The sequence below is a fragment of the Delphinus delphis genome, chromosome 11 (genome assembly GCF_949987515.2).
Source record: "Delphinus delphis chromosome 11, mDelDel1.2, whole genome shotgun sequence".
Lineage (NCBI taxonomy): Eukaryota > Metazoa > Chordata > Mammalia > Artiodactyla > Delphinidae > Delphinus > Delphinus delphis.
The window spans coordinates 68,208,448-68,235,461 of record NC_082693.1 but is presented as its reverse complement, the minus strand read 5'-3'; the positions used below and the strand labels follow the sequence as shown (position 1 = coordinate 68,235,461).

At 32.7% G+C, this 27,014-nt stretch overlaps 1 protein-coding gene across 1 annotated transcript in view; it reads right to left on the bottom strand.

Annotated features, from left to right (window-relative positions):
• The window catches only part of LRRIQ1 (leucine rich repeats and IQ motif containing 1), a 173,931-nt gene that overhangs the window by 124,346 nt on the left and 22,571 nt on the right, over positions 1–27,014 (bottom strand). The window contains exons 8-11 of the mRNA XM_060023871.1: positions 25,791–25,943; positions 23,332–23,482; positions 3,220–3,413; positions 2,572–2,699 (exon numbers count right to left, since the gene is read on the bottom strand). Of these exons, the coding sequence (XP_059879854.1) occupies positions 2,572–2,699; positions 3,220–3,413; positions 23,332–23,482; positions 25,791–25,943 (626 nt within the window). The remainder of the gene's footprint in view (positions 1–2,571; positions 2,700–3,219; positions 3,414–23,331; positions 23,483–25,790; positions 25,944–27,014) is intronic.

The window sequence follows — 27,014 nt, the reverse complement described above, 5'->3', positions numbered from 1 at the left end:
AAAGATATAAATTTCAAAGACGACAAAAAGCAAAAGATTTGTACAATGAGCAGCCAATGGGTAATAGTTTCCACTTTCTGCTCCTACTTAGAGTCTCACTGGAAGTAGAAAGGCTTATGAAGCTGGAAAGTCTTCCAGTTAGAACTCCGCTGAGAAAAACTTAAAACAGTCACATGTCCTAATGAAAATTTAAAACAGAAGTCAGGATGAAACATGTATTTCAAACAATATGTACTAAGTATCATTCTTTATATGTATTTCATTTGTTGGAAAAAAGCATATGGGCACATAATTTCTTCCTTGTGATGAAAATATTTATTAAAAATTAAAAGAAAAACACACACAATTTAAAAGACATACCACACACAAATCCAAATATCACATTTATAAAATTCTCTCAGGTTTTCAAAATGTATTGACATACATTTTCCTTTTGGGTAATCATTAAAATCCCATAAAATAGGTAAGGTAGGTGTTACCACCCCTTTTACAAGTGAAAAAACTGAGGATCAGGTAGTGAGAAAAGAGTTAATCAGTGTCAACTGACAGATAAGTTGTAGATTCAGAATTCAAACCCAGATCTGTTGACCCTGAGTTTTATCAAACCTAATATAGTTCTTAAAAAGTCAATGCACATGTAAAAGCTTAACATAAAATGGGTAATTTCTACAGTTAATGATATTAACTTATGGTGAAAAATCCTAAGTTTGAAGATAATTTTTCACTACGATTTTAGGAAATAATTTCACTGCTCTATGTGTTCATTACTACCAATCACATTTCCCTGGTGTCCTCAGGACTTATTCTTTCATCCTGAAAATGGTAGGAGGTTACTTGTGCAAAGAGCTTTGAGAGACCCATTAAAAATATCTTCAAATATAAGTGACAATATTATTAAAAATTCAAAATAGCATATATTATATAATAATTTCACCACTTTTTTATATAGCTAAGTTCAACAAATTGTTATTTTACATCTAAGAGTTTTTTTGAGGGTCAGGACATATGGTACTCAGTTTTGTATCCCCTAAAATGGCAAACACCACCTCAATATCCAAATGTTATAAAACTAAACAAACAAAATTATAAATATGGATTATTTGGTTTAAGTATCCCAGTTATTGTTATCAACTCTAAAATTTTTTTAGTAGTCCAGTTTATTATAAAATTCCTGGTCATATCAGATTGATATGAGAAACAAGGCACATCATATTGATAGGGTAAAAGTCTATCAGCTAGTGTTAATTTTAATTTTTAAAAGCAGAATATTTCTTTGATGACATAAATTGTCCAAAGAAATAAAGGCATTATTTCTCAAAAGATGTTCTTGATTTAAATATTTTCTAAATTCTTTAAAAATTATTATGCTTATCAATGTGGCTTGAGATCTAGTTCTATAAAATATACTAGATATGTCAATTACTGAGTGATTTACTTCATATGTCCAAAGCATAGCTGAGTATTTCTATTGAAATTGTATTTCTTACCTAAAAAATACTGTGAAAAGATCCAGTAAGTTTGTGATGGCCCAAATTACTTAAATAGTATTATCTGACAGTGCTGTTCGGGGTAAATATCCTTCTAAAGACAAATCAACTTTCATATTTTAGATGTGATTAAAATAATTTGAGGGAATTTTAAAATACAGATTCAGTTTTTGATCTGTCAAATGGTAGAATAGTTTAATAGGTGGAAGTTAAATCACTTAGGACATATAGTGTCCTAAGTGTCAAAGAGTGAGCACTATTGTGACAGAGATTGAGAGAAAACTATGTTTGGGAGGGGACAGGTACATATATGTTAACATTGAGCTGTCTTGTTCACTTGTTTTGCAAGAACTGTACAACTCACAGAAGCAACTTCTTGTTAAAGATAGTTCCTTTCCCCTACTCCTTGTGCCTTTGATGAACAAATTAATCATATTAGGGTGAATAGGTCTCAATGAAATATTAAGCAGAGGGAGACATACACATATTGTGCTCCTGTTTTGGTTTTAGACAGTTATTCTCTGCAAAGATCCAGATGTTCGGTGGTTTTAAATGGATCTTCTGTGGCAGGTACCCATCTCAACTTAATGTTAAGGTATTTTTTTTTAAGTGTTACTTTATATCCTTAGGGAAATCAAATTTAAATCAATCTTAACAGTTACAAAAAGACATGCAAGTTGAGAGCAGATTAAAAATCTTTCTTCCAGGACTTAATAAGTACCATTTGAGAGAATGAGACATCCTTCTGAATTAAATTAACTACCTCCTGTATTTTCCAAGAACTATATCTTTACAAATATAAACAAACCTGCCCTGAGAGATTTCCATAGTACATTTTTGAGAAGAAACAAAATGAGTAAGATAAGTGACAATTAAAATTCTACTAAAATTTGAGGATATGTCAATACACTTTAATTTTTTTAATTCTATGAAGTTATATTTATAATTTATGTCCAATTTATTGTAATGTACATTCCTTGAATTACTGGAAAAACCTAACAGCTTTTCTACTTATTATGAAGATCACACATTTATGTTAATCATTCACTGCATTTAAGCTTAATTAAGCAAATTATATTTTTACCTGTTTTGAGAGATACTCAGGATTTGTAGTAAAGGCAGCCAATATGAAGAAAATGTTTCCACACTTGAAATGCTGTTATCATCCAAGTGCAATTCTCTTAGAAGAACATGATTCTCTAAGGATGGAAGCTATATTTAAATTTGGGTTATTAGCTTATATTAAGCAAAATATTTTTGTCATTTAGCCAAATTTAAAACAATAAAACCTACCAAAACTAACAACAGACATATTCTGGTAAACAGCATATCATAAATCAAAGTATAATATTATGAGAATTTTAGTATGAATAAAATTTCCAATAATGATTTTCATAGCTAGCATTTTTTTAATACTTTGTGACAAATTTTAATTAGAATTTTAGATAAACTTGGTCCCACTTACACACTGAATCATAACTGAAAAGTTATGATTTATTATTTTAGTATTATAAAAAACTAATGTTAACTTAGATTTCTTATAAGATATTGTAATTATGTTGAACATTTTTTAAATAGTGAAAAGTATATAATAGTTTAAACTGGAAATCAAATACAGCTGATAAGTAAAAAGGATAAAAGTTAAAACTGCTTTTAAAATGTATGAGTGATATTTCTAGCAAAAGAAAAATGCTGTGTTAATCACAGAAATCAATTAATTCAAAGCAATTACCTCACTTAGATAATTTCCCTGTAACTTCAGTATTTGGAGCAATCCACAGTTTTCAATGCCCTCAACTTCAGTAAGATGATTATGTGAGCAATCCAGGTATATAATGGTAGGCGTATCACAAAGACCTTTTGTACTAATTAACTGATTATGGTCCACAATTAGTTGCTGAAGATTTTTCAACGATTCTAAGCCACCTGGAAGAAAAAAATTTCCATGATCACTTTATCATACATTCTTCCAGACTCTAGAGTTTCAATTTTTTTCTAAATAACTGCATCTTTTTATTTCCAATATTCCTAATTACAAGACTTAGCCCAATTTCCTGGTGAAAAATGTGTAAGTGTAAAATGTATTATTATTTAAACTTGTGCCTAAGAGATGTATTTTTGAATGACTTAATTATATATCAAATTGAACAAAATACTAGAAGTCATACATTGGGCATTGAATGTTTTATTTTCAATTGACAATGGAACAAGGGAGAGGGAGGAATCATTGAAAAAATAACAGTTTTCAATTCAATTCCAGGGTCTTTGAATTTTCAATGCTTGGTTAAGATTGTTGCAGAATGTAATTACAGAATGTAATTGCAGAATGCTATTTTTCTACCATTGAAATATCTACCTTAGGTTCACAAATGAAGTAGGTACAACTGTATTAAAACCAATAAAATATTAGTATATTCTTCTGGTATTATAAGATTTTCACAAGTGGCCTCCTTTTTACCCAGATAAACTTAAAATCAATGTGATTCCAATCTAAAAACAATCAGAGGAGCCTTAGACTATAGCTCAGTGGCCATAAAAAAAAAAAACTGAGAAGGTTGTTTAAATAAGTCATCATAGTTAGCACTGGAAAGAGATGCTGAGGAAGTCTGTAAAAATTTCATGGAAGATATTAAAAATCTAGAAAATTTTATTAGATTGAATATTGGACTACATATGTTCTCTGTAGTTACTACCCTGTGTAATATTAGGTTACATGCTGAAGAAAGGTAAAGGATTTGGCACAAAAGCTAAAAATAAAAGGAAATAGCACATAAAGCAGAACAATTGGGAGAGGAAAAGGCAGATGAGATTCTGTGATGATGGGAGTGATTAGTAAAGGTACACTTTACAATTATCAAAGGCATTTTTATTTACACTAAATTATATATGGTCAACTGTGTGAGCCAGAGTGGGCAAAGGAGTATGAAGAGGCCACTGCCTGACAAGTAGTGAAGCAGCCGAAGACTTTTGCTAGAGGCATCCACGGAGTAAACAGGATGAAAGCCACAGCGCAGTGGAAGTGAAGACAGTGAGTGTAGACTAATTTTTAGATATTTGACAATGGAGAGAAGATCCTCCAAAGTCCTTAAAATGGAAACCCTATCTCTGAACTCATCCTCTGCTACTGTCCCCTTCTCTTGGTTCATTCTAACATGCTGACCTCCTGGCTGTTCCCTCGAACATGCCACACGTGTTTCCACCTTAGGGCTGCCTACATATGTAAGAAACAACTATCAGTGTGTGACATGTTAGGCTAGGAGGAATTAAATAAAGCTTATCAGCTAACTTCAGATATTAAGACACCATGAATCCCAATCAATATACAGAGAAGTTACACTTACCTATTCAACAACCCATCAGAGATTCCAATCTAGTGAAATTATCATGATTTCAAGCCTCAGATACTAAGGAATCTTTGACTGAGCATTTCTACTTCTAGGAATCCATTAAATACTAACACACACACATACACACAACTATGAAGTAATATATAGAGCAATTCCTTGCCATACTATTTAAACAAAGAAATGGAGAAAAGTTAAATGTCTATCAGTAGCGAATAGTTAAATAAATTATGGAGTATCTATCAAATGAATATGTATGTATAATCTTCAATATGAAGTAGTCTGACATAGAAGTATGCCCATGATGTACTACTGTATGTAAAACCTAAGTTGCATACATAGGCTTTTAGCTATTGAACATACCTGACTTTCAATCTACACATCTATTAATTGTATTGCATAGAACAAGGTCTGGATTGATTTGTAAGCAACTGTGAACAGTGGTTACTACTGCAAAATAAGAAAGAGAACAGGGTAAGCAGAGAGAGAAAATTTCACTGCTTACATTGTATACTTCTCTATTTTTAAAATTTTTAAATGAGAATGCACTTCTTGCATAATATTTTTTAAAACAATATATTTGAAAAAAATCAGAGCAAGTACTGAATAGAACTGTTATTCTGTATTTATTCCTGACCACCACCATCACCAAATGGTTATTGAACTGAAGAAAAATGAGAAAACCTGATGCTGTCATCCATCAGAAGGGTTTGTTAGATAGCCAAAGTGTGGGAACACTGTACATAGACAGGGGGGCATACCTCTTAGATTTTAAGATCAAAGGTTTAAAGGGAAAAGTGAGATGGAAAGTAGATCTTTCAGCCTCACTGAGCCTTGATATTGATGGCAGTCCTGTTTGATAGCTTCATTGCAACCTCAAGAGAGACCCTGAGCCAGAACCACCAACTAAGGCAATTCCAGATACCTGATCCACAGAAAATAGGAGGTAATAAATGTCTGTGGTTTTAAATTGCTAAATTTGGGGGTACTCTGCTTCACCAAAGTATATAACTAATATAGTAATGATCCTATTCTGAAGAAAACATGAGAAAGAAGAAAATATGTTTGAAAATGTTTTGGGCTAGGGAATAACATTTACAGAAATTTAATGTAACAAGAATTCAAAGATACTAAAATAACAGATGTAGGTAAACAAATGGACCAAAATAACACCATGACAGAACTAATAAATAACTTAGAAAAAATGTTGTACAGGACAGAGAGCTAAAGATTGAGTTGCTCACAAGAAGAGATAATCACACTGAGAACAAAATGTGGAGAAGCAGAAGATAAAGCAGCAAGATTACATTAATTAAATAAAAATAGACATAACAGATAAAGTCAATCAAAATATGGATCATCCATGATTGAAAAATAGAACCAAGCCAAAAAAGTTTGCGAATATATAAAAAACAAAAATTTTCGTAAATGAAGAAATAACAATCTATAGTTTGAAAAGGATATTATATTCCACGAAAAAAACTTATGTGGGTTTATTGACAATAAGACGTCTTGCTAAATTTATTAATCAAGGACAAAGAAAATGTTATTCAGGTATCTGGGCAGAAACCAGTTTTGGGGGAGTAAAATCAAGTTAGCCTCTAGTTTAACCACAGCAACACACAATATCAAAATGCAACAAAGCAATGTCCATGAAATACCAAGTGAAAATGTGACCTAAAAATAGAATGCACAGCTATATTTTCATTCAAGTATGAAGGCAACTGACAGATACTCTTGAATGTGAAAGAATTCAGGGAATATAGCATCCAATAGTCCTTCTTTGAAAAATAAGATGCAAAAAGAGTTAATGAACTATGTAATCCAGACAAGCAGAAGATGAAAGAAGCAGTTTGTCATAAAAAAGACTGGTATTGACCCATTTTCATACAGATCTAATGCTGCTAGAGAAGATAAGATAGAGTCATAAATACTGATTTGATGTCATAAATCCTGATGTGAAAAACAAAAATTGTGAAGGGAAAAGAAGATTGGAAAGAGTGTAAATATCCTAATTTATTCTATTTTCTTATAGAGGAGTTAGTATTGCCTAAAATAGATTAATTAAAGCACATCTTTTTATAAATCACTGAACAAAAATATTATAACTGACAAAATTATTAGGGGGAGATGGAATTGTAAATGAGATAATCTTATCATTTGCAGCATGAGGAAGTCTAAAACTTTGAAATCAAAACATTTTCATATAATTTCCTGCTCTATTGCTTAGCAATGTTTTCATGAGCTTTTAAATATGTCCCATCTTAGTAAACTGTAGGAAAATTTGCTGAAAATGAATGTTACCAACGAGTAATTCACGTGTGTATGATTTTTGATCACCGTAAGATTATTCTATAATACCTTAATATATTTCAACAATTGATTACTTTATAAATCACTGTACTTTTAAAAAATTCAAGTTGATATTCTATTTCAGTAGTGATAAAGTTTTGACTGCATCATCTCAAAAGAAGTACTAAAAAGTTAACTGTTACTTTACTATTAGAATATAAAATATATGCCTAGAGCACATCTCTTTATATATACTCTAATAATCACAGGTATTATTAAGCTTTGTCTTATGTTTAATTAAACTTTACTTAACTAATTATCTAAACCTTCTTTAACTAAACTGTACCCTAAGTACATTTATTTATATAGAAAAAGTAGGCATCATTGTCTGAATTGTTACAGATCATGTTCATTCAAGTGATTTCTTATTTTGATCACATTTTTTCATAAATATGCCTCCTTCATAAAGGAGGACATTTTGTTTACCATTTTATATTTGTTATTCCTCAAAGAGTTTTGAATTTCTATTCAGGTGTTAGCTATGCTTATTAGAGTTTTATTTTCTTAATAGTTATATGTGACAATTTTTTCTAATTTCCTGAAATAATAGGCATGAAGTATCTTCTCTGTTAACACATGTAAAGCATTTATAGTTTCCACATTTCTACAAGAAATATGAAAATCTGTTTTTTGCAAAAATAGCTTTACTTGTAATATAAAACTCATAACTTGTTCTACAAGTCCTAAGACTGTGTTGTGTCCTCATAGAAATAGAAAAAGGATATAGACAGAATCTCTGCTCAAGTATCATTTACTTGAAAAATTCACCTAGAATATTTTTTAAAATTATGACATGTATAATTATTCACAATTTATTAAGTGAATACAGTTAATTACAAAACAATATTACAGTAGTGATTTTTAAAATGGTTGGTAAACAATCTGGAAAACTCACCAATACTGGCTATATCTGGATGGTGGAAATATGGCTTATTATTTTATCATTTCACATCATAATTTATAGACAATAAGCATATATTAATTGTGTAGATTAGATTAAAAGTTACTTAGAAAAAAAACCAAAATTCCATTTCCAGAAATTTCTGCTCAGATACTGTGATCTTTACTCCTGAAAATAACTAAAAACAGTAATTACATTTTTTAAATGTTTCCAAATGAGCTGTTAAGAAAGCAAAGAATTCTCAGTCCAAAATCAAAATAGATATGGTAGGCAAATAGAAGCAAGCAGAACAGTAAAGCCAGTTTTCAGTGCGAGAAAACTTGTTAAATCTGGTGAATATGATGATCAATTTCTATAGCCTCACAGTTTGAGGAAACAAAACTTAAAATTCACCAATAGGAGGCAAGTATGACAGGCAATTCCGAGTAAACCTGGACCCCAATCAGCTATACCCAACTGAAGACAGGAAATTAAACTACCTATCTCAAATCTCAGTAAGAGGGGAAAAAAATCCTCCTTTAAAATAATAAATACAAGCTGACTCTCCCATAGGTTTACGACTCAAATTCATTCTCATGGTGATCAGAAAACTTCCACCAAAAATGTAGCACAAATGATTCTAGATTGTTTGCGTCCTTCAGCATCTGAAAAATCTCTAAAGAACAAACTTTAATGTCATAACTAGGAATAATCACAAAGCTTAAATTCCAAGGGAAATAAACAGGTGACAAAAAAAAAAAAATCACATGAAAAACACAAAGAAATAAGATGCCATAAGTAAGAGTTAGCAGAAATAACAAATCCCAGCAAAACCAGACCCACGTGAAAATCAGAATTAATTCAAATTAAAAAACTCAATGACTAGGATTAACAGCAAGTCAGAATTTGTCACTGGAATATAGGTATATAGAAAGTAACTAGAGGCAGCAAAAAAAGACAGAAAGATAGAATATAGGAAATATGGAGGCAAGAGTCAGAAAATCTAACATATATGTAGCGTTTCAACAAACTGAGGAAGAAAAAAACTTTTTGAAGAGATAATGGCTAACAGATAAAATTTAAAAGTGAAAATCACATATTCAATAATTGCATCAGACCCTAAGAGGATGAATTAAAAAGAAATCCATGCCTAGACACATCAGAATAAAAATTCATAACAGGAATAACAAGAAAAAAAATACTTGAAAAGACATAGAAAATACCCTCAAAGTTTCCGAAATTTAACACAGCTGACTTCTTAAAGCAACAGTGAAAGTAAAAAAGTAACGGAATGATATTTATGAATTACTGAAAGAAAATAAACTTCAATTTAGAAAAATACACCCAGTTAAATTATGATTTAACAATGAATGCTAAGTAAGCACATTTACAGAAAAATTATCTCCCACAAACTAGTTATTTTACTAGAGGAAATTTTAAAGGATCTATATCAGGAAGAAGGAAAGAGATCCAAGATCTTAAATGAAAAAAAGAGCAACAGGCATAAAAGCAATAAATATGGGCAAATATGATCAAACTTTGACCGTATAAAATAACCATAATGTATAGCTTGAAGAGTTAAATAAAAATACATTTAAGGGCTTCCCTGGTGGCGCAGTGGTTGAGAGTCCGCCTGCCGATGCAGGGGACGTGGGTTCGTGCCCCGGTCTGGGAAGATCCCACATGCCGCGGAGTGGCTAGGCCCGTGAGCCATGGCTGCTGAGCCTGCGCGTCCGGAGCCTATGCTCCGCAACGGGAGAGGCCACAACAGTGAGAGGGCCGTGTACCGCAAAAACAAAAACAAAAACAAAAAACATTTAAAATCCTGAAAAACACACACATACAAGTCAGGAAATTTGAGGTAAAGATATCAATTAACTTGAGATAAATTGAGTATATTTTATAATTTCTATGGTGACCACTAAATAAAGTATATAACTATCAAAAGATTGAGACAAAAGAGGAAATGAGGGGAAAAATACCAAATAAGTCAAAAGAAGACAAGAGAAGGGGAAAATAGAAAATGTAGCAAAGGCTTTCTGTTTACAGTAACAATGGACTAGGTAATGAGAAAACAAATATAAACATAGCTGCTGAAGGCATTTAAGAACTAAAATGGTATTATAGAATAAGAGGATTAAGTTCCAGAAGAAATGAGGTGAACACATTATTCAGGGTATCTATTAATTCTGAGAAAGGAAAGCTTGCAACATCAGGGGGTCAAAACTTGGGCTCCAGAGCTCTCCTCAGCAAAAGAGGGCTAACAAATCTCTACTTACTTTTGGTTGGACCTCCATGTACTACACATTAATCCAAATATGGAATAGCTGCCAAGGTACTGAAGCCAAGCTTTAAATAATATCAATAACAAAACATGGATTTAGCTGCACAGAGATCACTAATGCTTGTAGTTTTAAACAATAAAGACCTCTGGAGGAAAATAATAACATCATAGCCTCAAACTGATTCTATAGTTTTGTTTTCCTTAGTATTTTCTGACTGTAAAATGACAAAAAACTAAGCAAGGAAATAACATCATGTGAACAAAAATCAAGAGAACAGATAATAGAAACTATCCACAGGGTATCTAGATAATGAAGTTACCAGACACAGAAATTAACAAAACTTTGTTGAACATATTAAAAAATTAAAACTGGCAACTTACATATTAGATACTATAAAAATGTGAATTGAATGCTAAATAAAAGAAGCAAATAAAAGTTCTAAACTTGAAAATCTACAACTACAAACAAGACTTTCATGAATGGATTGGACATTATATTAGACACAGCTGAAGGGAGAATTAGTGAACCATAATTTGAGTCACAAGAAAACATCCAAAATGACACATAGAGATGCAAAAGAAATGTAAGAGAATTATAAAAGCATAAGGGGATTATAGAATATAGTGGGAATATATATCTGGATCTAGATCTATAAGTAAGTAGGTAGCTCAGAATTTTTCAACACTGAATAAAGATGCCAAGCCACTGATTTAAGAGGCACAATGAATTCAAGCAGGGTGAATACTAAGGTAACCACAGTAGAAACATCAGAGTAAACTAATGAAAACAATGGCAAAAGAAAAAAAAAATCTTAAAAGGGGAAAAAGAAATTTTCTTCCAAGGATCAACCATTAGGTTGTTGCACATCACCCTAGGCAAGGAAAGCTATAATAAAATCAAATCCATTCACAATGCAGAAAATGCATGCCAAATGGTAAGTATATATATCAAAATACATAAACAGAGATATGTGTGTGTATATGCGTATTCTTCAGGTGAAAGGAATATCACAGATGAAAGGTAGAATAAAGTTCAATGGAAAGGTTTAAAAAATGGATCAATCCAAATGATATTGACTTTATAAAATAATAATGTCTTAAGGCATTTGAAACACACATATAGATACATATATACACATGCAGAGTTAAAATACTCAACAAAAAGAGCACATTAAGTTGGGAGGGAGTAAATAAAGTTTAGGTTTTCTAAGACCCTAGAATTGCCTTGGAAAAGAGAGGAAAGTGCTACTGTTGGTGGGAATGTAAACTGATACAGCCACTATGGAGAACAGTATGGAGGTTCCTTAAAAAACTAAAAATAGAACTACCATATGACCCAGCAATCCCACTACTGGGCATATACCCTGAGAAAACCATAATTCAAAGAGTCATGTACCACCATGTTCATTGCAGCTCTATTTACAATAGCCAGGACATGGAGGCAACCTAAGTGTCCATCGACAGATGAATGGATAAAGAAGATGTGGCACATATATACAATGGAATATTACTCAGCCATAAAAAGAAACAAAATTGAGTTGTTTGTAGTGAGGTGGATGGACCTAGAGTCTGTCATACAGGGTGAAGTCAGTCAGAAATAGAAAAACAAATACCATATGCTAACACATATGCATGGAATCTAAAAAAAAAAAAATGGTTCTGATGAACCTAGGGGCAGGACGGGAATAAAGACGCAGGAGTAGAGAATGGACTTGAGGACACGGGGAGGGGGAAGGGTAAGCTGGGATGAAGTGAGAGAGTAGCACTGATATATATACACTACCAAATGTAAAATAGCTAGCTAGTGGGAAGCAGCTGCATAGCACAGGGAGATCAGCTCAGTGCTTTGTGACCACCTAGAGGGGTGGGATAAGAAGCGTAGGAGGGAGACACAAGTGGGAGGGGATATAGGGATATATATATATATATATACATATAGCTGATTCACTTTGTTGTGCAGCAGAAACACAACATTGTAAAGCAATTATACTCCAATAAAGATGTTAAAAAAGAAAAAGAAAAAAGAGAGGAAAGTGCTAAATAAACTTAGATTTGGTAAATAAAGAAGGCATGATGTAATATCTATAGTAAACCAAAAGGATAGTAAAATAATATAAAAATGGTAATATGATAGAAAAGAAAAATGGAATAATTTAAAATCTCAACTAAAGCAAAAGAAGGCAAGAAAAGAGAAAAAAAAAAAAGAACAAGAACAAATAGAATCAAATAGTAAGAGAGTAATTTTAAACTCAAATATATCAATAATTGAATGTTATTGATTACACTTAATTACTAGGGACTAAAGGTTACAAATCAAAGCTTGAATTTGTCAGGCAGCCTCGATAAAACAAGAACAAAAACAACAATTTTTAATGTTACATTACAAAAATTCCAAATATAGAACTTGTAGAAATATTGTAAGTAAAAGGACAGAAAAAGATGTATTATGTAAACATTAAAACAGTAATTCTCAAAGTGTGGGCCAGTGTCCCCATCCTGAGATACCTTTAAAGGTTCCATGGAGTCAAAACTACTTTCATAATAATTCTAAGAGGTTATTTGCCTTTTCCACTCCCATTTGTTCAAGAGTGTAGGGTGGAGTTATCCAGAGAACTACATGAGGTGTGATATCGTAGTAAATTTAACGCAGAAGGAAATACGGAAATCCAGCTGTCTTGTGTTAAGCTTGACATTAAAGAGATTTGCAAATATGTGTAACAATGACCCTTTTCTCACTGTATCTTTTTGTTTAAAAAATACAGTTATTGGGCTTCCCTGGTGGCGCAGTGGTTGAGAGTCTGCCTGCCGATGCAGGGGACACAGGTTCTTGCCCCGGTCCGGGAAGATCCCACATGCCGCGGAGCCGCTAGGCCCGTGAGCCATGGCCGCTGAGCCTGCGCGTCCGGAGCCTGTGCTCCGCAACCAGAGAGACCACAACAGTGAGAGGCCAGCGTACCGCAAAAAAAAAAAAAAAAAAAAAATACAGTTACTATTCTAAAACTGTTATGAATGCAAAGGCTTTATTGTCTTAAACTCTGAATGAATACAAAAATTTTCTGTTTTTTCCTAATGCAGTAAATATTGATAGATATAACCCACATAAATGAAAACTGTCTGAAGGAGGTCCGCAATAATTTTTAAGAGTGTTAGAAAGGTCCTGAGTCCAAGAAAAGCTGGTTTGATTATGTCAGACACAGAAGCCTAAGGCAGAAAACTTAATACAGTTGAAAAGGGACATTTAAAAATGATAAAATTGGTCAATTTAACAGAAACATATAACAGTTATAAATTAGTGTGCACCAAATATCATGGCCTCAAAAATATTTAAAACAAAAAAATAAATTAAAAAAATTTATGAGAATGAAGATCTACAATCTACAAACACCACGGGAGTCATGTATATAAGTCTTTCTCCAGGACTCTGCTAACATGACAAGTGTTCCACTTAATCAACAGGCAGTATTGCATAATCAATAATGAATAGGCTCTGAGGCAGGCAGTCCTGAATTTCAGTAACACATGCCTATTCGAAAACTAGCTATATGACTATAAGCAAGTTACTTAACTACTCTGATCCTTCGTTCCTTTTTTGTGGAGTGGGGGTGATTTCACATTATTGGGAGGATTAAAAATAATATTTTAAAGTAGCATTTACAACACTTTCACATGTTGGGTACTAAAAATGATAGTTATTGTTTCCTAACAATTATCCTCAATAAAAACAAGGAGTTAAAAAACTGTAACTGGAAAAAAAAACAAAAAAACAAACAAACAAAAAACTGTAACTGTGGTGACCAAATAAGGCTTCAAAGAGATATGTTTGAGCTAAACCTTGAAGAAGGAATAGGATATTAATACATACTCAGAAAAGTCTATACACAACTGATTAAACAGTAATTTGATCCAGTAAGTGCACTGGATCAAAAGGAGGAATCTAGGTGGGAAGGAAGTTAGAATAAATTGCCCCCCTTCTTCTTTTAATCTTAGAAATTCTTCGCTGTCAAATAAAGGATGAGAACTGAGCAAAACAGACTTACAGCAAGACTTAAGTTAGAACATCATTACTTCCTCAACATCTCTAAGAACATAATTCTCTCCCTGTAAAAATTTGTTATTTCTTCTACTACCCATCTAAAACAAAACAAATAATAACCACAAAAATATTCAAGAGTCTCTTTCAAAGGGCTTAAATATAATAAATATAAAGGATTGCTTAAATATTCTTGAGTTTACTGCTTCAATATATTCTTTATTAGTCCTTTAAAAGTTTCCTAGGTCCCACAAAATAAAATTGAAGTCAACTATGTTTATCCCTCCTCATTGCCCATGGCAAAATTAGCATTTGGCTATACTTGCTACAAATATCTATTTCAAAGAATTCTTCCCACAGAAATGAGCCAATGGTCTAATAAAACATTCTTGCCACAGGGGAAAAAAACTCTTCTGTAAGGAACAGCAAGACTAAAGATGTTGAATTAGGCTGGAGGTTTTCACTAAAGAAGTGTTTGGTAAAGGTCTACCTCCTTTAGCTGCTCAATGATTGCTATGTTTGACAGTTACATACAAATATGCTGAGTTACACTTGAGATTTTCAATTTCAATGCAAAAGTCCTTCAGGATCATACAGGTTGTACGGAAAAAAGAATACTGAAACAGGAATCAGGAAATGTGGATTCTAGCCCCACCTCTGCCAGGAGTTAGACGAAAACTATGTGGGTCTGTTTTTCCATCTGTAAACTAAGAAGCCTAGACTGGCAGATCTGCAAAATCCCTTTCAGCTTTGTTCTAAGCATTGTGTTACATTTCAAAACTAAAGAGTAAGCTAGCACCATCTAGTGGAATCCAAAGAATTTCCTAAGTATATAATGAAAAACATTTCTACAAGCAAAGTATCTACAGCTTTATCTTATTTTACTTCATTATTTTTTCTAATGTTCCAATGACAACATTTGGCAGCAAGAATTAATCCAGGCACATTTCCCCTATGAGCTACGACATAGTAATCAAGCCTATGTGAAAATGTTGAATTATTCAATATCTTTCATACTTAGAATACTAGTTTCACTTTTCCAGAAAACAGTATTATCTGAAAATAAAGCAGCAGAAAAAAAAATCTCCCAGTATCTCTAACTATTTACAATAATATTTTCTAGGGCTGTATTACCTGAAATTTATAAATTAATGATTTATAAATTGCTGGCATTAAAGACATTAACATCATACTTATTTTCATTTTTACCCAATAGTCAATAAAGGAAACATGGCAATTTACTCTTTTCCTCTTTCTCTCTATATCAATAACTATCAGTAGGATAATCTCAGTGCAAGTCAGGATAGTCATTTATTTTGTTTATTGCTGCATCCTCAGCAATATTCCAGCGCTGTGTTCTAGTGCCTGGAAAAGTGCTTCCACATAGTAGATGCTCAATGGCTCATTAATAAATTTATTAATGAATAAACCTTAAAATCATTATATATTTTTCAGCATAAAGACTTTGTAATATAGTATAACAAAACAGTAATAATCTTAAATATTAAATGCGTATTTATGAGAGAGGCAATAGAATGAATCAATTAAAAAATTTGGTACCAGGATAGACTGCTGAGTTTCAAATCCTGGCTCTATCATTAACTAACGGTGTGATTTTAGACAACTTACTTGAACTTTCTATGTTTCAGTTTTCTTATCTGGAAAAAACAAAGATTAAATAGTACCTAACTAATAACACTTATGTGAAAATCAAATGAGTTAGTATGTATAAAGCACATGAAATGGCTGGTGGTAAAAAAAAGTTATCTATTACTATATTTATTATACTTAAGTTGTATTTTTTCTATAAACACTTTGGTCATGCAGCATGAATTTTAAAAATTAGTTTAGTTTTAAAATGTTTCTGCTAAAAAGTCAATAAAATTCAATATATTTGGGGAGGAAAAAAGAAAACTAGATTATAACTTATGAATCACCTATTTTTCATTTGCTTTGGCTATTCATTAAAAAACTAAATCAAAAATACTAACTCAAAATATGAAAGATTCCTCATAGGTGAAGTTTATAAATTTTAATGAACACTGTGGCAACATTCATTTAAGAAAAGTTTTCTCCACATTACTTATAAAAAAAAATGTCTTACCAATTTTGCCTGAAATTTACTCATGGGAAATTTCAGGCAAAGGAAAGCAAGAAATATAACAAAGGTAACAAACCTTAAAATTTAAACTGAAATCCACCCAAATTAAAGTGAGTTATAAAAGATAAAGATTCGTGTAACTTCAGGGAAAAAAACATTAAAAATTATAATAAAATCTCTTTTCCAATTAAAATAAATCCATCTTTAAAATCATCAACGTGAAGTGAATTTAAAGAGCTTAAAGCAATTATCTTGTGCATTTAAAGCATGCAAGAATAATGCCAGGTTAAGTAAAAATACTCAATAGTCAAAAACTTGCTGCCAAAATAGAACCAATTATAGCAAATAATATAAAAACATACAAAGTATTCTTTAAATGACTATAAAATTTATATGACCATATATGCCCAATATAATAGTTTATTTTTTGCTACATTTGACCAGAAAATAATCTGTACCTCAATATGTAATATATCTTAAGGATATCATTTTGAATTATATTTTAAATTAATATTTCAGTTATGATTAATAATAATAATTAAGACCATTTCTTTCTATAGTCACAGCACACAATATGTTTAAACATTAAAGAACTAACTTTGTAACTTTCAATTTATAGAATTAAATTTTAAACTATTACTTTAAAAGAGTATATTTCACATTGTTTCTGTTTCTACAATTAACCAGTTTAAGTAGAATGGAAAACATTCAGCATAAATTATTTCAAATAAAGTGCCTTAAAGAGAGTGAGAGAGTTGCTATTTTCAGTCACTAAATGCAAAGAAAGTAAAAAATGTACACTAATGTTTTCTAATAAAAAGAGTAATTAGAGTTAACATTGCTAATTAACTGCTGCAATAATATAGCTTAGTTAGAATTAGGAACAAATTAAACTCGAAACTACAAATGTAGAATATTTGGTATTCCTTCCAATTTTATTTCACCTCCTTAAGAAATATTATAGCATGGAATAGTGACTTATTAACTTATAAACACAAATCTATCTTTGTGCCCCTTCATAAGAGTTCTTAGCATCAATATATCATTGAAAGACAAAATCTGTGCTTTTCCCTTAACTCAACCAGAATCTCTGTAAGCAGTTCTTGAAGATGAAAAACAGACTCCAACTGGTCTTCAGAAAATCTACTTTCCCATGCATACTCTTCTCACACTCAATAAATACAGTGTTTTCATTGTACCCAACAGACAGCAAAGATGTCTTTTACTTTGTTTGCTGAGAGTGTACTACATAGAGATACCTCAGGTACATCAATTAATAACATGGCAGTTTTCACATAAGTCTTGCAGATGTCCTATCCCAGGAAATCCACTGACTACAAAAAATCCCATACAGCACTGTTGGCAATGAAAATGAAGTGAATGGGAGTTCAAGCATTTCTTCTTACAAATAGCCTTTTTCTTTTTTTTCAAGCTTGCTTCAGTGAGTACCAATAAAGTAACATACATTATCAGTGCACTTGCCTTCATTCCAACAACAACAAAATTATTAAAATTTTACAATAAAAAATTTGTTTCAAAAGTATCAGTATTTCCATATGGGAGAAGTCATGAGTGGTCCCAAAGCAGGCAGCACAGACACATAGACAAATAAACATATTAAAGAACATTATACATTACATTTTAGAAATTATGCCTTGAAATGTTTGCAAAACAAAAGCTTGCTTTGTGAAAACCACTATGTTTTTCCCAAATTAAAAAAAAAAAAAGGGGACTTCCCTGGTGGTGCAGTGGTTAAGAATCCACCTGCCAGTGCAGGGGACACGGGTTCGAGTCCTGGTCCGGGAAGATCCCACATGCCGCGGGATCCCACTGTGCACCACAACTACTGAGCCTGTGCTCTAGAGCCTGCAAGACACAACTACTGAGCCCACGTGCCAGTTACTGAAGCCCGCGTGCCTAGAGCCCATGCTCCACAACAAGAGAAGCCACTGCAATGAGAAACCCGCACACCTGCAACAAAGAGTAGCCCCCGCTCACCGCAACTAGAGAAAGCCCGCACACAGCAATGAAGATCCAACACAGCCATAAATAAATAAATAAATAAATTTATATTTTAAAAAAAGGGAGTTGATGGTGACTGATTAGATCCAATTCTCCCCAAACCTCCTCCAGAAATTCATAAAGTGCAACAAAGAAATCAAAATACCCACAACCTATCCTTCCATTGCAAATGGGAGATAAAGAAATCACAAGTTAAATTTCTTTCTAAGTGGGGTAATAAGTATCCAGGATCAACACAATCCAGGCTGAATCGACACTTGTACAGAGGAAATCCTACGGAAACTGAATGGATAAGTAAACACTGGAGGTGCCCCAGGGGTGGAAGAACCCATTTATTACCAACAAGGCCTCCCTCCAGAAAGAGAGAGCATCATCCTGAGTGGGATGACAGTACTGAGACCAAGTATATGAATTAAATTAATAAATGCAAATGGCCATGGTCTATATGAGAGAAAAACATTTAAGCTTGGATCAAAAAATAAAACCCAAATCCATTCTGTATACAAGTACATACATAAAACAAAGTGATTCAGAAATGTTAAAAAGTTTTTTTAGATTAGGCAAATACAAACAAAATGAAACCATGTAAGATAAGGTAGAATTCAGTCACAAAAGCATTAAAGAGACAAAGAATGGAACTTAAAATTTTCAAGGCTAAAATTCACAATAAAGATAACACAGTTAAGAATATCTGTATAACAGCATGGAGCAACATTCATGACGCAGAAACAAAAGGATGTACACAAAGAAACAGGCTGATTAAGAACAGATACACAGCTCGGTGTTTTGTGACCACCTAGAGGGGTGGGACAGGGAGGGTGCGAGGGAGGGAGACACAAGAGGGAAGAGATATGGGAACATATGTATATGTATAACTGATTCACTTTGTTGTAAAGCAGAAACTAACACACCATTGTAAAGCAATTATACTCCAATAAAGATGTTTAAAAAAAAGAACAGATACATTCAATCTAGCTCAACTCCTTCAGTCCAAGGTAAATCAAGTACACATTTAAGACCTAAAATAAAAGATCACTAATGTAGATCTTAAAGATGAAAATATATACTTTAAATTCCAACAAAAAACAACAACCTTCTTTTCAAGTGCACACGAAACATTCCTGAAAATTAACCACATGTTAGAAAACCACAAGTTTCAAAAAGCAGATATGGCACAAAAATAATTCTCTGACTATAATTAAATAAAACTAGAAAAAAATAACAACAAAAAATGGTCTTTCCATGTGGAAATTTAAAATTTTAGGTAAAAGATAAAATACATCATATAATTGTAGAACAGACAAAAATACCTATACCTTATTCAGAAGTTACAGAATAAGCAGTGCTCGGAGTAAAATTTATAGACTTAAGTACTTATGTCAACAAGAGTGAAAAATGATAAATAATTAAATTACAAATTTAACTTAAAAATAGAAAAGAACAACATAATAAACAGAAGAAAAGCAAAAAAAGCAAAAAACAAAAAACTGCCATTAACATGTATTAATGGTAGGAGTGCAAAGTGGTACAACCCATATAAAGTGTGTCTAGCACTATCTTCCTAGATTAAAGATGTCCTTTGCCCCCCCCAAAAAATATATATATCAGGAAACTAACCTAAAGATATATCTGATGAAGTATGAAATGACATAGGTATCGGGTTAGTCATGATGGCAGTGTGGAAGATTGTAAACCATCCATTGTCCATCAACCAGAGACCAGTGGAATAAACTCTAGTGCATACACACAACTGAATACTATCAAGCCATAGAAAAACAATGCTATGAACTCCATATATGTTGTAAAATGAAAAAGAGCAAGATAAAGAACAGTACTTTAAATATTCTATATTTTGTGAAAGAATTAGCATATATACATATATTTCTTAGATATATGTATATGTATGTATATTTACAAACACACACATATATCACATATGTGATACACATGTATTATTATACACATATATACATAAATATCTGTATATAAAAGTAGATGGGATAACAGTGAAATGAAAAAGGATGAAAGCACAACCACTTTGAGTCTTCTTAAATGTAGTCTGTAGAAACATATATCTGTCTTAAATCTCAAAAATAGAACTGAATCAAAGGGAAAAGTGAACTAATTATATTTCAAATTCATAACATAATCACAAATATAAAATACTTCAAGTGAGCACATCACTTTGGGGGACAAAGTGTAAGGGCCAAAAGAAATGCAAAAAAATCTCAAAATTAATTTAGAAGATTTCTTCTAAATACTTCTAAAATGCTTCTAATACTGGCATTGTTGTTTTGAAACTATTTTATGGCTATTATAATCCATAGCAAATAGTTATGTTAGTGTTGGTATCAACCAAGGACTACAGTGGAAGAGAAAATAACACAACTATAAAGTTCAAAAAGTAAATCTGGAGATATCAATATTTGATATCTTCAATCAAATTCACAGGACTGGACAATTTGAGTATCAAGCAGTATAATAAGAAAAGAGACTGAAATATTCTATATTATAAAATTCTATGAGTTCATTAGACCACTAAGAAAGAGAGAAGAGCAGGGAGAGAGAGAAAAGTGCAAAAGCAAAACAAAATAAATGAAACAAAGAAAATTCATTTGACACCACTGAAAGTAATGACCTTACTGTAAAAGTCTATCAATATAAAGGTAGGCATTTATTCCTGTCTTTCCTCTACGAATGATTCCAAGGTAACCAAATAGTTATTAAATAAATGATTCCAGTTTTTAAAATGTGGAAGGAATGTTCAAATTAGAAAACTCATTTTTTGTATCCCCCACTGCATTAATTGATTCAGGCCACATTAATCAATGGATGAAAGCATTAGATAAAAGGTTTGTGGGAAACTTTATAATGGAACGTTTAGGCTATCACTCACATACCTAACATGCAACTGTATCATCATTAAAAGCAAATAATCACTGTATGACTCCTGACGTAAGGCAATACGAAGCACAGAGCAACCCCTATGAAAAATTCCTGCCAAAAAAGACTAAATTTTAATTAACTCAAGCCTGTTGCACTAGCTTTCATTTACAGGACATGAAATATTTATAGGCATAGTGAAACAATTTTAATACATTAAAAGGAAGTAAATGGACAAACCCAAAATGTGGGACACTGTATAGGACAATTAACATAGGTTTTGCAACAGATCAATGGCATGGAGGAAAAAAAGTGGAAGGACTACTACCGATTAGATAGGACTTCAGACACCTATGTAAATGTAATATGTGGTCATTGTTTGTGTTATGATTCAAACAAACCCTGATAATTTTAAGAAAATAAGGAAATCTGGATTATGGATTATCAGTTGATAGAAGGAATCACTATTAATTTTATTAGGCAACACAATGCATTGTAGTTAAGTAAGAAAGGATCATATTATTAAAAACCATCTCCTGAGGTATGAAAGGATGAAACTTTATGATTTGGGGATTTGTTTTAAAAAAGAAAAAATACAATAAAAAACAAAACAGTAATGATGGACCAAATGTTGACTATAGTATATGGAATCTCCATGTATTCATTTTGTAAATGTTTGAAATGTTCAACAATAAAAAAATGAAAGAAAAAACAAAATATTACATAGGCAAACAAATTAATATCAAGAAGGCCTAGGTAGAACCAGGCCTAAACACAGAAAGCAGGCTTACTTCTACTCCTCCACCTGCTCCCATCCCATTTCGTGATATTTCAGTACAGATCACATTTCCTAACCACCACAGGATGGAGAAGGTGGAAAGAATGTACCTTCTGGGGGTCCAATAATTTAAGCCATTAGTAGTATACCAGAGTAATGTTTTTATCTAGTTCATTATTTTCTGCCAGTCCTTGATTATTGATTAACCATCATTTAAGCCCTTATCAAGTCCCTTGAGAATCTCACACTTAAGTTTAAAAAAACCAAACAAACAGAATTTTAAGCCAGGTATTAAAAAACATGAGATTTTTATTTTAGACTTACCACACTGGAAATGTATAGAAGTGAGTTGAAGCTGAATTTCAGTGGGCAGAAGAGGGAAGTTGGGTAGTAAGAAGTGAGAGCAAGAACAGAACACTCTTTCACAAGACTTGACAGCAAGAGGAAGAGAGATGAGGCAATGGACGGCAATAGGAAGAATCTGACATGAGAAAGGTGATAAATGATGGAGGAAGGTACCAGAGGAGAATGACAGGTATATTTACGTAAAATAGAAGGGCTGGTCTTAAATAAGAAAAGACATTTTCATCACTGAATTTTATGGATTACAAAGAATAAGGATGGAAATGCTATTGATATATAGGTATACAGACAGACAGATGGAGGGACAAAGATGATTAGGGAGATCCAAACTGATAAACTCTTTCTTTTATGTGGTATTAGTAGCCTTACCTAAAGAAGGAAAGGTTAGTCCAAGTGATGTATGTAGGTAAGGAGAGTAGTGTCATACCAGGAAACAGTTATGACAGTTGCTGAGAAGTACAGAAAGCATAGGGTCCATAAAAATATGATGGCAACAAACTAGGGTATTGTATTCTTCAGTAGAGTTCAGATCACTGTTGATTATAAGAAAAGGAACAGGGAGGTGAATATACTAAATTTAAGGAGCTACTAACAACCGCCCATTTGCCAGTGGTGGGAGCATATTCCTTTTACATATATTAAAACTAATTTTGTTTCCTTCATAAATCTGGATAAAAGATTAAATAAGTATGGCTTGGATAAAATAAGCAAATTAGTGATGGTGGCCTATTCTCAGAAAAGAATAAATGAAACAAAATATAATAATGAGAAATAAATGTCAATATATTTAAATTCCACTGTTCTCACCAATTCGAGTGATTTTATTATGTGAAAGTTCAAGATTTTGGATATTAGTGCAGCCATCCAAACCATGAAAAGAAGTCAGTTGATTTTTATTAAGAAGAACAACACAGAGATTTTCTAAATTTTCACAGTTGATAGTCTCAATATTGTTTTCCTAAAACAAAGAACAAATGTAATTAGTTTTATTTCAATGGCTTATTAATGAAACATTTAAAGCTTGCAAAAAGAGGGAAGATGAGATATATGATCTTTAAATGAATATCTGAATCCCTAATTTTAAGATAACTATGTAGAGTGTTATACTATCTAGATGAAAATACTAAGTAACCAAATAAATGATTTTGTATTTATTAATAATCTTTTAAAATATAGAAAACACAGAGGATCATATAACAGAATATTTCAAACTATCTAAATGAACAAGAGTGAACATTTGGTCATAGTTGCTAAAAAATTTATTTTAAAGAAACCAAACATGGAAAAATTTGAAATCTCCCCATTTCCCTTCCTCAGTCCTTTTTGCTATCTTTCCCTCCAAAGAATACCAATACCATGAATTAGGTATATATCTCATGTATAGATTTATACTTTTACTAAACATGCATATCTCTGCAATACATAATATTGGTCTCAATGTCAAGATCATATGTCACGGATGCAACATCAATTCTCTTCTTTTAAGATTTCAGAAAGATAAATGGGCTTCTAAGAATCTTAATGGTATAGCCCTACAACATCCTTCTCAAAAATATGAATATAGCCTTTGTCTAATGGAGTAAACTTAATAAGAAGCATAGGAAACAAAGTTTGAAAAGAAAATCATATTGGTGGAAGCACAGTCAGTTTGAATTGAAAATAATATAATCTAAAATAAAAATAAAACTCTAGCACCACCACCCCCAACCTTCTACGAGAAAGAAACATTGAGAAAAATTCTCAGCTGCAAAACAGAACACTTCTTATGGAAAAGAAAGTATGCCTTTGGAGATTCCCTGGTGGTGCAGTGGTTAAGAATCCACCTGCCAATGCAGGGGACATGGGTTTGAGCCCTGGTCCGGGAAGATCCCACATGCCAAAGAGCAACTAAGCCCGTGCACCACAAGTACTGAGCCTGTGCTCTAGAGCCCGCGAGCCACAACTACTGAGCCTGTACGTTGCAACTACTGAAGCCCACGCACCTAGAGCCCGTGCTCCATAACGAGAAGCCACTGCAATGAGAAGCCCGCGCACCACAATGAAGAGTAGCCCCTGCTTGCCACAACTAGAGAAAGCCCATGCACAACAATGAAGAACCAACGCAGCCAAAAATAAATAAATAAATGGGGAAAAAAAAAAAAAGAAAGTATGTCTTGAGAATGGAGTTAAAAGCCTAGTGGGCAGAACCAAGAGTCACAGAGACCCATTCCCATGGAGCAGAACCAAGTCCTTATTAATAACTGATGGTAGTTTCTTAGCTATGGACCAGGGGTGGTCCATGAGCTTCTTGTTTTCTCCCATATTGAATGGTAACAACTCTTGTAATTAATCAAGTCCTCTCTCACCACTGTATGTGGGTGTGGGGGAGGGAAGACAACTTTTTCTTTAACTTCATAGATCTCTGAGTTGAAAGAACTTTCTCTGAGCAGATCATCTCCACTTGGATCTGACTTAGATGAGAAGATTCTGTGCTCAAGTTTGAGTCTGATGCCATGAGTTAATGAGACTTTGGGGTCTTTGGGACATGAGTCCTTTTGCATGCGGGAAGGATGTGACTCATTAGGAGCCAGGGGCCAGACTGCAGGAGGTTGTTACTTTGTAAGCAGTTCCAATAAACCTCACAACCCAATATTCACACATCCACATAGTCCCCTCCCACATGAACTGAAAGCTCAGCCAATAGAACACAAGCTAGCATGATGCCAGCAGATGCTTGACAAGCACTTCATATTGAAGCTTGTCTTTTTGGAAAGCTCACCCTTTTAAGGTTCCCAAGAAAGCACAGAGAGAGAGAGAGAGAGAGAGAAATTCCAAACTCCCAAGGCACCAGACATGTAGAAGAAGGCATTTTAGACATTCCAGCCCCAGCTGCAAATTACATAAGAGACCCAGGCAACATGGTATGAAGCAGATGAAATGCCCAGATAAGTCTGGCCTCAATTCACGGCCCACAGAACTGTGAGCAAAAAAAGTGGTTGCTGTTTTTAATTAACTAAATAATGTGGTCATTTGTTATGCAGCAAAAAGTAACAAAACAATAACTATATCATCTGCAAATAGAGACAGTTTCCAGGTCATACCATCTAATCACCTTCCCTGTATGGTTCTCACAAATTTTGGCCCTTGATCTCTTTTAGACCCTGAGTTATAGGTTACTTTAGTAAATGTTTCTTCAAAATTGTCATTTCTTAAAATGTACACCTGAATTACACCTTACTCCACTTTATATTTTATTATAAAATAAGTATTGAGAACATAGGACATACCTGTGCATCAATGTACTTTAACTTTTTGCAGTTACTCAGGCTGTGCAAAGAGGTTAATCCACAGCGCTGAAGAGACAGAAACTGAAGATTTGTACACTCTGCCAGTGTGGAGAGACTACAACCTGGCAAATCTTGAAGTGTTACTGTTGTAACCTAGGGAATTCAAGAAAATTGGAACACATAACATTATCTAACTATAATGAATATAAACTGTACTAGCCTTGCAAAATTGTTTTAAAAACTTCATCTAAAAAAAGTAATGCTATATATTGAAACCTACACTTATTAACAACTCAATTTCATTTAAGCTATCTGGCCATTTTGCCAATTTTGTTCCCCTCATAGAAAGACAAAATAATGCAGTCATTCATGACCAATTCAAGTTCAAAACTAATATGCATAGAAGCAATAATAACATTGTAATCATTTATTAGTTCACTCCCTGATTTTTCACCAAATTCATTTTCCTTGTTTTTCATGTCCCTTGGCATTATTTTCAGGATTGCACTATATAAATGTTTAAGATCTGTGTTTGACAGTATCTTAGGGATACCTGGATAGTACCAGAAGCCACAACGGGTCAGGGGATAGATTTTATATCCAACCTGCCATGCTTCAACTAGAATACCTTAGCTATCTTCCAAAAAAGAAGCAAGTTTAACTGAGAAGAGATATTATAGAACCTGTAATAAGTAGAAGCATGCAATAATAATTGAACCATGCAATAAAAACTACATTCTATTATGTCTTCTGTATTATAAAGGTATGAATCATTCCATACTACTGAATAATGTAATATACCCAGCGCATATAGAATCTGCGGTATAAAAAATCATGAATAGCTCTTAACATACATTTACAACATTTCTTATTATTGAGATATTACTGTAGACTCAATGCTTCCTTTTTTCCTAAGGCACTTTTCTCTTTTTAAGTCTTTTCAACTAAAGAAAATTCAATATCAAATAATGTATTCAACTTTATGGTATGCACATTAAGGACTACGCTTAGAGTTCTACAAGAATATGTCAGATAGAAATATTTTGAGATTACTGAAAAGCACTCCACTTATTAAACTCAAGAGCTCTCACTTAAGTAAAACTGGCACAGTAATAATGTAATAATATGTTGGTTCTTCACCATAATTGAGTCCGTGCACTAAAATAACTATATAAGCTAAATTGCTTTATAGTAAAAATACTTTCATACTGCCACATCACAAGT